Source organism: Pseudorca crassidens, chromosome X (assembly GCF_039906515.1).
Source record: "Pseudorca crassidens isolate mPseCra1 chromosome X, mPseCra1.hap1, whole genome shotgun sequence".
NCBI lineage: Eukaryota > Metazoa > Chordata > Mammalia > Artiodactyla > Delphinidae > Pseudorca > Pseudorca crassidens.
In genome coordinates, this window is record NC_090317.1 from 93838900 (window position 1) to 93851749 (window position 12850).

At 33.9% G+C, this 12850-nt stretch overlaps 1 protein-coding gene across 11 annotated transcripts in view; it reads right to left on the reverse strand.

Moving 5' to 3' along the window:
- Positions 1-12850, reverse strand: part of KDM6A (lysine demethylase 6A) — a 209574-nt gene that overhangs the window by 29382 nt on the left and 167342 nt on the right. For all 11 annotated transcript variants that reach the window (XR_010939969.1, XM_067723181.1, XM_067723182.1 and 8 more), the window contains 6 exons: positions 8098-8227; positions 6549-6654; positions 5542-5747; positions 3437-3501; positions 3289-3363; positions 2611-2759 (listed from right to left, as the gene is read on the reverse strand). Coding sequence is in view for 10 of the 11 variants with exons in the window: in XM_067723181.1 (XP_067579282.1) it covers positions 2611-2759; positions 3289-3363; positions 3437-3501; positions 5542-5747; positions 6549-6654; positions 8098-8227 (731 nt within the window). In the remaining variant the exon portion in view is untranslated. The remainder of the gene's footprint in view (positions 1-2610; positions 2760-3288; positions 3364-3436; positions 3502-5541; positions 5748-6548; positions 6655-8097; positions 8228-12850) is intronic.

Below are 12850 nucleotides of genomic sequence, written 5' to 3' on the forward strand. Positions count from 1 at the left end.
GGGGTTGCGAGGGGCTGAGAGGAAGGGGGGAAATGGGATGACTACTTAATGGGTATGGGGTTTCCTTTTGGGCTGATGAAAATGTCTTGGAACTACACAGAGGTGATGGCTACACAGCACAGTGAATGTACTAAATGTGACTGAACTGCACACTTCAAAGGGGTTACTTTTGTTATGTGACTTTTACCTCAATAAAGAAAAATGTAGTTGCTCTTGCCATACCCTGTCTGTGCACACCACACCCTGACTCTTCTATATATCATAGTATGATGTGAAGACAGTACTCTTAATACTTACAACTGTCTCTTACCACAGGTAAATGGCTGGAATTGTCCATGGCATGGACTCCAAATAAAATTTACCTCTAATTAAAACTAGAGATGTTGGGACCCCATCATCTTATTAAAAACCTTTCAGGATAGAGCCTGAGAGCATCTCTAGTTTAGAACATAGACTGATCATAAAGTCCATTAAAGCAGGTAACATACCTATCTAGGTAACTCCAGGAACGAAGTGTTTGCCCCATGAAAAAGTATTCAAAATAATTTTTAAAAACTGAATGGAACTAATTAACATTTCTTCTAATACCAAGTTGTCTAATACAGTAACCGACCTGAAATATGGTAATATGAACTGAGATGTGTAGCAACTGCAAAGTACATACTGGATTTCAAAGACAATATAAAAAGGGGGGGAAGTCCCAATAATTTTTATACTGATTATATGTTAAAATGATAATATTTAGATATATCTGGGTTAAAATTAATTTCACCTCTTTCTTTTTACATTAATGTTACTATAAAATTTTAAGTCATATATGTGACTTGCATTATATTTCTATTGGACAGCACTACCCTAAGGGAATTCTTTAGAGAATTCTTTAACGTTCCATAGGACACTTCTGAAAAACTAATACCCTGTATATAAACCAACCAAAAAAACCCCCAACAGTCTAGACACAAGTGACAAAGTGATCTATCAAGTTTGCTTTCCCCTTGATCTGTAATGAAAAACGGCATTCTTTGATGTGGGGATAATACTATTTGCATAAAATAATTGAAATTGATGAGAGAAAATTTCGGTTGAGATGAATCTTAATAGAACCAGTCCAATACTACATGCATAAGAAAAATGAACTCTAGAGAGTTCAAATAACTTGCTTAGCATTTACATTGGAATCTAAATGACAGAGCAGGGAGTAGATAGGTCTTCTGCCATTTATTCCAGAACTGTTTCCACTTTATCCAATTATGGATAAAATATCACAAAATTAGGCTTCCAATGGCCTGAGGACAAAAACTACAGCCTAATCCTGGCTGTACATTAGAATCCTCTGGAGAACTTTTTTTTTTTTTTTTTAAATATGGATGCCTGGGGCTTCCCTGGTGGCGCAGTGGTTGAGCGTCCACCTGCTGATGCTGGGGACATGGGTTCGTGCCCCGATCCGGGAAGATCCCACATGCCGCAGAGCGGCTGGGCCCGTGAGCCATGGCCGCTGAGCCTGCGCTCCGCAACGGGAGAGGCCACGGCAGTGAGAGGCCCGTGTACCGCAAAAATAAATAAATAAATAAAATATGGATGCCTGGATCCCAATCTCCAGATATTAGTCAACTATATATTTTTTAAAACTTTACCAGGAGATTCTAATGAGCAGCCAGAACCGGGAACCACTGACCTACGTTACCCAGACGCAAGCATAGACCTATTCTGAAACAATTTTTTAGCTACAATTAAATAAGCAGGTAATAAAGAAGGAAGCGATCTGTCTTCAAACCATGGCTACTTCAAGTAGCAAACAAGCACATGAGGGTGATATGCTGCCTGTAGGCACTGGTATAACTGAACTCGTTATTACCAACACCCATCCTAATTGTTAAATATTTTGAACATCACCCTGTGAAATTTCATGTCAATTAAAGGGAGCACAAAAAAGATGATACATTAGTATCGGACAGAATTTTAAGTCTAAAACCAATGTAACTTCATTTTACAAATGGAGAGAAAAAAAAAAGACCCAGAGAAGAAATGTGACTTGCCAAAGTGACAAGCCTAGTTAGTGGTAAAGTCTGGACTAGATACTATGGTGAGTCTAGTAATGTCTCCACATCAAGTGTCGCTGTAAACTGTACATTGTAACCCAATAAGACGATTGCAACCTACACCTTCTTTTTTAAATGAAATAGAATGGAATAGATTAGAAAATGTATTGTTCTATGAAAATGTTTTTGTATACATACATGTGCACTAGGTCATAATATAAAATGTATTTCTTATTGTGATTGTGGTAAAAATAAGTTTAGAAAAAACCGTCACACTGCAGTAGATGGGATCAAAAATAGTCTTTAAGTCACAGGGACTTGTTTTCCCAGGAGTGCTCCAATGACCGTGTTTCCAGATTACACTGCTATTGTTTCAGGGATATTACATTTCAAAAAAGATACTACCAAGTGGAAAAATCTTAATAATCTAAGCTCAGTTAAAGAGCCAAATCTTGTAATAGAAATAAGCCTTTCAGTTTCATTCATTATAAATGGAAAGAATTCAGTTCTCTTTTTCATGTTTCACATTTTGATCAATTTGTGTGTCAATATGTTAGTTCATAAAAGTTACCTGGTGTTCTACTTCCTGGAACTCTCATGTATAGCTGAACTGTGTTCATACCCAGTATGGTATGACCAACGTGGCTTAGAAGATTTCCTGCTGATACGACACGCACAAAAGCAGGAAGTTTAGTCAGCTCATGTAGCTGCAACTTCCACCTGCAATAAAGTATCATATCAGATCAAGAGTGAAACCCTGCTATAAATATTTGTAGAAGTTAACCATTTCTTCAAAAATCTTGTGTTCCAATCAGAAAAATAATCAAATCTATAAATATTTTACTTTTGCATAGGAAACCCTGGAATGCTTAAACTTTTTAATTTTGCAAAGAAAACTTCCTAACAAAAAGCGTAAAAATTATTAAGTAAATAAAAGAAAAAAACTGACTTCCCTATTTTTATAATTGTTGTATAATTCTATTTTATAAATATATTTTATATAATTATAAATATAATTTTATGGTTGTATAACTACATATAGAAAGGTCTTGATGAAAATTTGTACAAGAGTTTTAAGTCAAAGAAAATAATCACAAAGCCTAGCAAAAATAATTTGGCTAAAACTTGTATATCAACTTAGAAAAATGACAAGGAACAAAACAGAAGAGAAAGTTGTAGAAAATTCTCAGTCTTGCTAATAGGAAACCTCTTTGCATCAGTTCACAGAAACACTACTATGAAGACTTACTTTTTGTCATCAGACAGGTCAATGTTGGTCCCAAACTTTATGGTTTTAAAGGGTCCTTTCCTTCTCCTCCCAGAACTTAAAAAGAGAGATAATATTAGAAACATGCCTTTTAAACAGAAATACTAAGTGGACTTTACAAATGACTTACTTATCTGAAGACGTAGATTCATTATCTGAGTGGTCTTTATGGTGACTTCTTTTCTCATTTTCTTCCTATAGATTAAGCAAAAAGCAATCCAGTTTAATATGTATTCTACAACCAGATATCCTTTCCATCATACAATTGAAAAGTTTACATATAGATCAGTGGTGTTACCTACAGACCTCTTTCACATGAAAATTTCTTCAAAGACCACATTAAATAGAAAGCCAAGAAAAGTCAAAGCTCACTGGCATGGTATCCAACCTCCTCCATAGGCCACAAAGTTATCCTGAGTTCTTCCTTATTAATATTCTTCTATAAGGGGAAAAACTAGAGATTCTCATTCTTGGCCCATTTTCAAGAGAAGAAATTCAAGGAAAGTTGAGAGGCCTAAGAAGCGTCAATCTTGATTATAAATTTCCTAAACTAACAGAGGTGTGTGCGTGTGTATGTAGCTATATATGTATGGAATACATAGGGAAGGGGGGAGGGTAAGATGTTCTCTATTCTTTATTACAGACAAATGGAAGAAGTTCTTCCTGGGTTAAATCTTTTCTTTCCCCCACAATGAATTATACATGAATGATAAACATTTACAACATTATTAAGTAAATTAAGTATTGGATAAATATAGGTGCTTTTCAATGAAAATATTACTATTATTTATGATTTCTGTGTCACAGACATGGTATCTCTTAATACTGTCCTACGATTTCTGAGTTAACTATACTTAGTGACATTTTGGTCTCCCTCCTTCTAAATGTATATGTTTTTTAAACATTTGTCAAATTTTCCACACATAATGGTCCATACCTCCAAGGCACATATAAGAAATCACTGTTTCTTTGATTATGGATCCCTTTCCATTTAAGTACCGTGCCTCTCATCTTCTTCTTCCAAATACTCCTTTGATGATCTCTGAATCCTGCTTACTATCTATTCTTTTCTGACCGTAATATTACCACAGAGTTGAAGTATCTCAAAAGTCTGAACCAGAGAGACTTATATGGACAACAAATTCACTGCAACTTGTGAAAGTTGCAGGATAGTTTTTATTAAATGAATTTCTCTATAGGATATGGGGAGTGGTAGTAAAAAAGGAACACAAATATATGACTAGCAGGTACAAATGTTGCCTTGATTGAAAATGTGAACTTGAAAATTTTAAACAGAGATAAGCAAATCTAATGAACTACAAATTAAAGACTTGCAGGCGCATATTAAATTTCAGCTGTGGGATATGTACAGAACAACTTAGTACAGATAAGTGTTTGAGTAATATATTTAATAAACTCACTTTTATGGATGTTTTATGTTCATTCATAGGAGAATTCAAAGTTCTCACTTCATTGCTGAAGGATTTTAATAATGCCTCATTGCTGAAAGTCCTATGAGTCTTTTAATAATAATCCTGATTATTTTTCAAAGTTTTATTCTTTTATTTTCTGTATATTTTGAAATAATTTTTGCCTCTCCTGGAGTTCTCTCTTTCAAACCGAGATGGGTAATGCTTCCTGGGGGAGTTATATATCAGATAATACTAACCTGGTAGAGTTTAATGGGAAGGAATAAGACAAGGGACTCTGCAAGCATAAAGCAAACTTAAGATTTAGTTTATCATCTAATATCAGTGGTTCCCAATCAGGGATAATTTTGCCCTGCAGGGCACATTTGGCATGTCTGGACACATTTTTGATTGTCATAACTGGGATAGGGGTTAAGGGGTGTGCTATGGACATCTAGAAGGTAGAGGCCAGGGATGCTACTAAATATTCTACAATACACAGGACAGCTCCCCACAACAAAGAATTACCCAACCCAAAATGTGAATAACGCCAAGGTTAAGAAACCCTTCTCTAAACAGAAATATCCCAGAAATGAGGGAGACATCTCACTAGAAAGTAACAATATTTATCAACCCATAGGTTTGCTTAGACTTAGTAGTAAGAGCAAACCGGATAGCACTTATAAAGTATGTTATAATAATAAACTATTTTATATAACATAAAATGAGATGTTTACAAAAGTAAAGCACCCTTTCAAAGTAAACTATAAAATAATAAAACAAATGATCTCTAAAATAAAATAATCTTCAGGAAATAAATACTTACTCTCAATGATTCCTGGAAAGAGGAGGCCTGGTACTGTGCATATTTAGCAATTGTAGTATGAGATCGATTACTTTCACAGTGCCAGATTTTCTTCGTTCCAGTGGGATCCCAGTTTTCATCTGCTGGCTGCAACAACTGTGTCCTCACTTCCACCATGTGTTCATTGTTAGCTTCTACCAAAGTTTTGGTAGAGAAAAGTCCCAGGTCTTCATAAATAAATAAATGTAGTTAATAAATAAAAATTATATTTGGAATAATGTTTTTTAACGTCTTTACTGGAGTATAATTGCTTTACAGTGTTACTTTCTGCTGTATAACAAAGTGAATCAGCTATATAAATACATATATCCCCATATCCCCTTCCTCTTGCATCTTCCTCCCACCCTCATATATACACTACCAAATGTAAAATAGAGAGCTAGTGGAATAATATTTTTAAAGTGTGTTTTTTTTTTAAAGAAAAAAAAGGAACATGTTTCATGGTGCTCTATCCAATCCCCCTAAAAACTAACCAGGAACTCTGCACACCCTGAGCTTTGTGCCAGATTTGCACAACCATATGCTGAAGCCCTGGACCTAATCGTCATGCCATCAACAGAAGGAGAATAATCAAGGGGCCAGGGGCTAAAGATTCACTTGTTTATTCAATCTCTGCAGGTGACAGGAACCACTTAGGGGGCTACAGTACTTATTAGTAATATCAAATTTTACCTATATTTTATCTTAAAAATTTCTTCTATTAGTCAACCTAAATCATAATTATAATTATGTAACTGGATGAAAATAAAAGCTAAATTAAAACAACAAAAGTTAATTTAACCATTATCATCGTATCTTCAAGTTATGGATTAAAGAAGTAATAAGTACTCTTTCTCTCTCTCACACTCATTAAAATGAAAATGCGAAAAACTACAAAAGAATAGAAAAAAGTTTCTGCCAGTGCTTTAGAAGTTAATAGACAGTAAAGGAAATATATACACTTTTCCTTTTTCTTATTTAAAGCTTACCCAACTTAAGAGCTCCAGCAAGGCCACGTATTACTGTAACAGGGTTGTTTGGATTTGTACAAAATTGGTGTAATGGAGGAAAGAAAGCATCACGTTTATTTTCCAACTGTAAAATTAAAACGTATTGTTAGATCTCCATAAAGCAGACCTTTTAGAAAATATTACGCCAAATTTATATTCATTATTTACTGCAATTTAAATAAATAATACATCCTATGTGTCGTTATTCCTGTTTTATGTTTTATAGCATTTTATCACTATGTCTTTTGATTCTAATTGTAATTAGTAACCACATACATTTCTCTTGTCCATTGTATCTTGAACAAAATACGTGGGAGAGATACAGAAGAAAGTCCTATCACATGCTACAATGTGGATGAATCTTGAAGACACTTTAAGTGAAAATAAACCAGTTACAAAAAGAAAAATTGTGTATAATTTCACTTATATGAGGTATCTAAAGTAGTCAAATTCATAGAAACAGAAAGTAAAGTGGTGGTTATCAGGGGCTGGGGAGACCAGGCAAGAGGGAGCTGTTTTTTAATGTGTATAGAATTTCAGATTTGCCAGATGAAAATGTTCTGGAGAGCTGTTTTGAAACAATTAGAATATACTTAACACTATGGAACTGTACACTTAAAAATGGTGAAGATGATACATTTTATGTTATGTGGTTTTTCTCTTATCACAAAAGAGAGGGAAAAAATCAGCATTTAAAATAATATTACCAAAATGAAAGCAGGCTGAAGAAGACAACCCGCAAAAGATAAATAATAATTTTGCATTTTCCCCCCTCAGACCTCAGTATAAAAGTTTTATTACACGTGTATCCCAGTGCTTCCCTTACATACTAAAGGATTAATATGATAAACAGTTGGCTCCTGGAGGGTGAAAATAGGGTCAAATCTCCAAAAACACTCAATAGTTTAAAATTTCTTCATTTGGGGTAGAAGTGGGAAGATGGAAGGAAATGGGGTAGGAGGACCTATTTCAGAGAAACATAAATAAGAGTTGCTTTGATTGAACTCTTATCAACTTCCTATACCACATGTCTAAATGTCCATTAAGTAAAAGTAATCCCCAGTTTTAAATAATCTATTAAGCTTTTTAATGACATATTTATTATCACATTTTATGTTCTCGAACACTTTTTTTTGAAGGTAAATATCTTTTTTTTGGTAGATGTATAAACAGAATGAATGTTAAGATCCTTACAACTAGTAGAATGCAGATTTAAAACACAGCTTACGCAAAAAGAAGTTACACTTTTAGGTAGTTTTTGCCTAAATCTGCTCAAAATTGGGTGCAGTAAAAAGTATTTCTCACTACTGTAATGTAATCGCAGTTAATAGCTGAGAAGGCACGTTTTAAATGCTATTACAAAATCTTTTTGAATATATCATTTTTTTCCCCGAAACATTCAAGCTGCTGCCAATAATTCTGAAGTTTCCTAAAGGGCATCCATATTGATTTAAAGCAAGATTTTATGAAAGACAGGTAGGTGCAAACACTGGTTTGATTTACTTCTAGTCAGTCAATTCAGACTCACATAAATACTAGGTGTAGGTGGATTCAACTTGTCCTTTGGCAAGGGAGGGTATGGTGAAGATGGTGGTCTTGGAGGCGGACATTTATCCAATAAAATGCTACTGTTAGATAAGCCATTTTTACCTAGATTCCTTAAAAAAAGAAGAAGGGAGAATAAATCAGCTGTACATCTATTTAGAAAACAGAAGAAAAAATCCTGAATTAAGTCCTAATTAAATTACTGGGTAGTTGCACAAATCCATGAGATTTGGATCCACCAGGAAGAAACTGAGAACAATTATTCATTTTAGTAATTACTTAGTTTGATTCCTATATCTCCCACTGAAGAAAAGTAATAGAAAAGATACTAAAACACATGAATTATTGATGACATTTCCTTATTTCACTGGTAATTTTCCAATATATTTTCTTTACCTGAAGAACAAACACAAACTCCAGTTTTCTCTCCACCAACTTCCACCATCAGATTCTTTCCATTAAATGTGAAAACAATAACTTGACCAAAAAAGGTCTATTCTAGGTAATAGTAAAAACAGAATATATCTCTCTTTCTATGTCTCATCTTAATAACTATAACTGGAATATCTTAGTGACAATTCTCAAACCTGAAAAGACCTTTTCCTTTCTTTTCTCAAATGTTGGAAAGAATTTTCTGTGTAACTCCTTGGCAAAATTCAGCAAGACTCCAACCTATTAAATTTTATAGCTAATTATACCAATTTTTAAAATGAGGCATATAGTTGCTATCCATTAGCTGACACTCTATATAATTATTACTTACTAGTATTTGGTGTTTCTTTTTCTTTAATGAAGGTATCATGTTTGTTAAATTACAGATTATTAAAATATGGTAGAATTATTCCCAAACTGCAATTCTTTTAGTGTAAGAAAGAAAAAGAAAGATATTTCCAATTTCCTAATGTTTCTACCTAACTCAGAAAATCAGCAAGATATAATTTTGAGCTTTCAAATCATTCCAGAGTAACTAACCTACCTCACCCAATTATTACAAGTTCAAAATTAATCATTAAACTATCAAATACTCTTAATATATTAAAATTTCAGATAAGAATTTCAAAACTGTAATTATGGTAGGGAGTTTAAAACTTAGTAATTTTATTTACCGAAGAAGGCACTAGCAAATTTGCATCATTAATAATAGAATAAAGGTTGAATCAAAATTAATTTTTCTTATTTTGCTATGTTTTTCTAGCAGTGGAATTTTGTAGCTTTTGTAGCACTGGAAAAACCTTACAATCAGCCTGTTTTGGTTGGCTCTAATGAAAACTAAGGCTTGATATTTCACTGTTACACACTTTTGAGATGTTACACTATAGCATCACGGTGACCCTTTTTAAATTTTCTCAACTCGAGTAAAAACAAGAGTTCAAGACAAGTATCAAAGAATGAATTAAGTTTAAAATAACTTTTTTTTTAAAAGTACGTGAAAATAGTCATTAAAGTGAAATTTTAAGTTCAACTTAACATTTAAGGTTAAAGGTTAAATAAATGAATATTCTACTCATTACCAGCTTTCAATGTATCTCTCCACAAAGTAGGAGTGCCCTGTACATTTAAAGATAGACATGACATCTAACCTCTTAAATTTAGGTATAAAATTGGTATTAACTTATAAACTCCACGGCAGTAGAAAATACTTGGCTGGGACTAGTAAGGAAACAATTCAATTATCATTAAACCAATGCCAAGATAAAACATTCACTTACGATTTCCACATAAATAATTAAGTTTTCATGCTGAATTGTGTATCTACCACTCTTCAACTTTAGAATTTAAACAAAATATGACTCCAAATACATAAAATTTGTTTGCCAGAGCAGGAGATGGACATACTGTATAGTACTAATTAATATTTTAAGGAATTGGACCAAGTATTTTAAGGATATGGACCAAGTATTAAAACTGTACCATAAAAGAGCATCTCATACTAGTTAAACATGACACAAAAATTTAAGCTTCTACAACATTCTGGACATTGAGAAATGACGCTAGAAAATAGGGTGTGATTGATTAGCAGAATTCTGCTTCTGTCATTTCTACAATTCTGTAACAATTAAAAGAAAAAAAGCAAATGGGAAAGTAAATAAAACAAAGAAAGCTGTAGCTGCCTTTATTTTAAAATAGAAAAAAAAAGTGAGGCATGACTAAGGGAGCTGAAATTGACTCAACCATTGAATGCTGCAATTACAATTTTTAAACAAAAAGGAAGCCAAAGTATTGTAACTGCCTTCTGATGTATAGCACTGACCACAAAGACGAACCCAACAAAAAGTCAGATTGAAAATAACGAACACTTTAAAGACTAACCACATATGTGAAAATAAGAGGGTAGTTGAGAATGCACTATGCAATCAAACTGTATCTAGCAGTTTCTTACTGTATTTCAAACATTGATTCCCTGCCTATTGAGGTCAAGTCTGGAACAAACAGGAACTTCCCTTAAGGAACTGATGATGTAGGTAGCTGTCTATATAGTGACTATAACCTTTTTCCACTGAAAATGCTAACGCAAAGATAGAGATGTGGATAACAGGAACAGACTTTATCTTCTGAACACGTAAATGCCCAACACTTTATAATACTTCAAGCCAAATAATGAAACTTTAATACAATAATCCAAAGTGGAGAAAGGCATTAAAGTTAAAGAAGCAGGTGCTGGAAAGGATTTAGACAATATCCCATTTTAAATCCTTTTCTCCCATCTTGAAACTCTTTCCCTGAGCAAAGTAGAGTAAGAAGAAATTAGTCATTGCCCAATTATTTTAAATTTTGGCTTAAACTTAATTTCAAATTCACCCTCATCATTTGGTAGAGAAATGAAACCGTGCTCTGTAGATAAACTGACCTACACTTTAATTATCTTTTGTTATGAAGTTCCTACACCAGAAACATCAAGTCTCTTGCACCTATGTCACTTTCCCCTTCTAAGTTCTGGACCCCTGCCCAGCTCACGACACTACCAACAGAACAGAAATGGCAAACAACATGACACATACCATTTGCCACCTTGACTTTTCTCTAAGCCTCAGGAGATTTTTATCTCCACTTTATCAGAGCATTTTTTTCTTGTCTCTTCATTAATAAACTGAGGCCTAAATTTACTGAAATAACCCAAGCAACCCCACAGGTCTATACTGTTTTGGTGTATCTAGCTACTACAAATTGTCTTTAAGAGTTAAGAGCTGAAAATAAATCTCTAAAAATGTACTTTAAAATTCTGAAGTCAACATTTATATACACCTCAAAACTGAGATGGAAAAGAGTATAATCTTTAATATATTAAACACCATCACACCTAGTTACCCACAGCATAAGACTTTATTAATGAAAACTTAGGGTAACTGCTACTGTATACTGTTTATAACTTGTACCTCCATGGAACTCTTTCTGACAATATTCTTCCAGAATACCCTTAGGTCCCATACGGTCCATGATGTTAGTTTTGGACCGCTACATTTTCCCCCATTTTCTAGCAACTTTCCTGAGACTATAGCGAATAGACGAGGGAGGAAGACCCTGCTCCAGCAGAGTGGCAGCAGCACTACCTAGGAAATGGGACAGAGGTCCCAGCAGCTGAGTGGAGAGCAGGTAGAGGGCAGTACAAATTGGCAGCAAGCCAAGGCATTGCATCCAAGTAGAGCTCAGTATAGCATTTGATGTGGATATTAAAACACGCCTATTCTCTTTAGGCCCAGAGTTGAAGTGAGTGATAGTGTAACATCTAGACAAAAGGACTAACATAAAAATCTTATTTTCTAAAGAATTATATTTTAGAAATTCAGGGATCTCACTGTATGCTTTAGAAGAATTTAGCCTGACTTGGAGATCATCCAGTGTGGTTTTAAGTCACTGACATGAAAAAATCTGGTAAGACAGTTAAGATTAATTACAGAAGTTATCACGTTGCAGGCCACTGAGGAAAATGCTGCCAGCAATGTGGACCCAATAGGCAATACAAAGGAAATAATAAAATATGAAAAAGATGTAATTTGTGCTTTAATCTGTGCCACAATAATTAAAGATAACAGCTGAATAGTTAAAAACAAGTGACAGAAAGTAATGAAGAGCAATGGAAAATAAAACACAGACCAGAAGGCATTTAAAACATTCAAACTCAAATAGTCCTCAAAGAAAAAGAACCATAGTGTATTTACAGTATTAAAGTTCCAATACCACTTAATTATAACTTTTACATGCAAAACTTATTCTTCTCCTTACTCCACTGCTCCTAACCCATGTTCCTCCCAAGCACCAACTAAATAAATAGCATTTAATTTCATCTTAGTCATTCATCAATGACAAACATTTAATGGTGGATCCACGATACCTTCCAATAAAATAATCTGAATAGTAGAAAGGATAACCACACTTAAGACTGCAATAAATAAGACACATGAGCACTAGCAGCTGCAGGAAGAGATTTATAGAGATGTTAAATGAGAACTATTTTGAACTTTAAAATGCATTTTAAAAGGTATGTTAAATGTTAAAGGGTCAACGTAGACAAACCAGAACCAATGTGCATATTTTCTGTTTATTTTCTATACTTTTTAAATTACAATCTACGACAACAACAACAACCAAAAAGGTCTTTTTAAAATCCACTATATGATATAGTGGGTCTGAAACACAAACTTAAAACTTAATGTACTAGGGCTTCCCTGGTGGCGCAGTGGTTGAGAGTCTGCCTGCCGATGCAGGGGATAGAGGTTCGTGCCCCAGTCTGGGAAGAT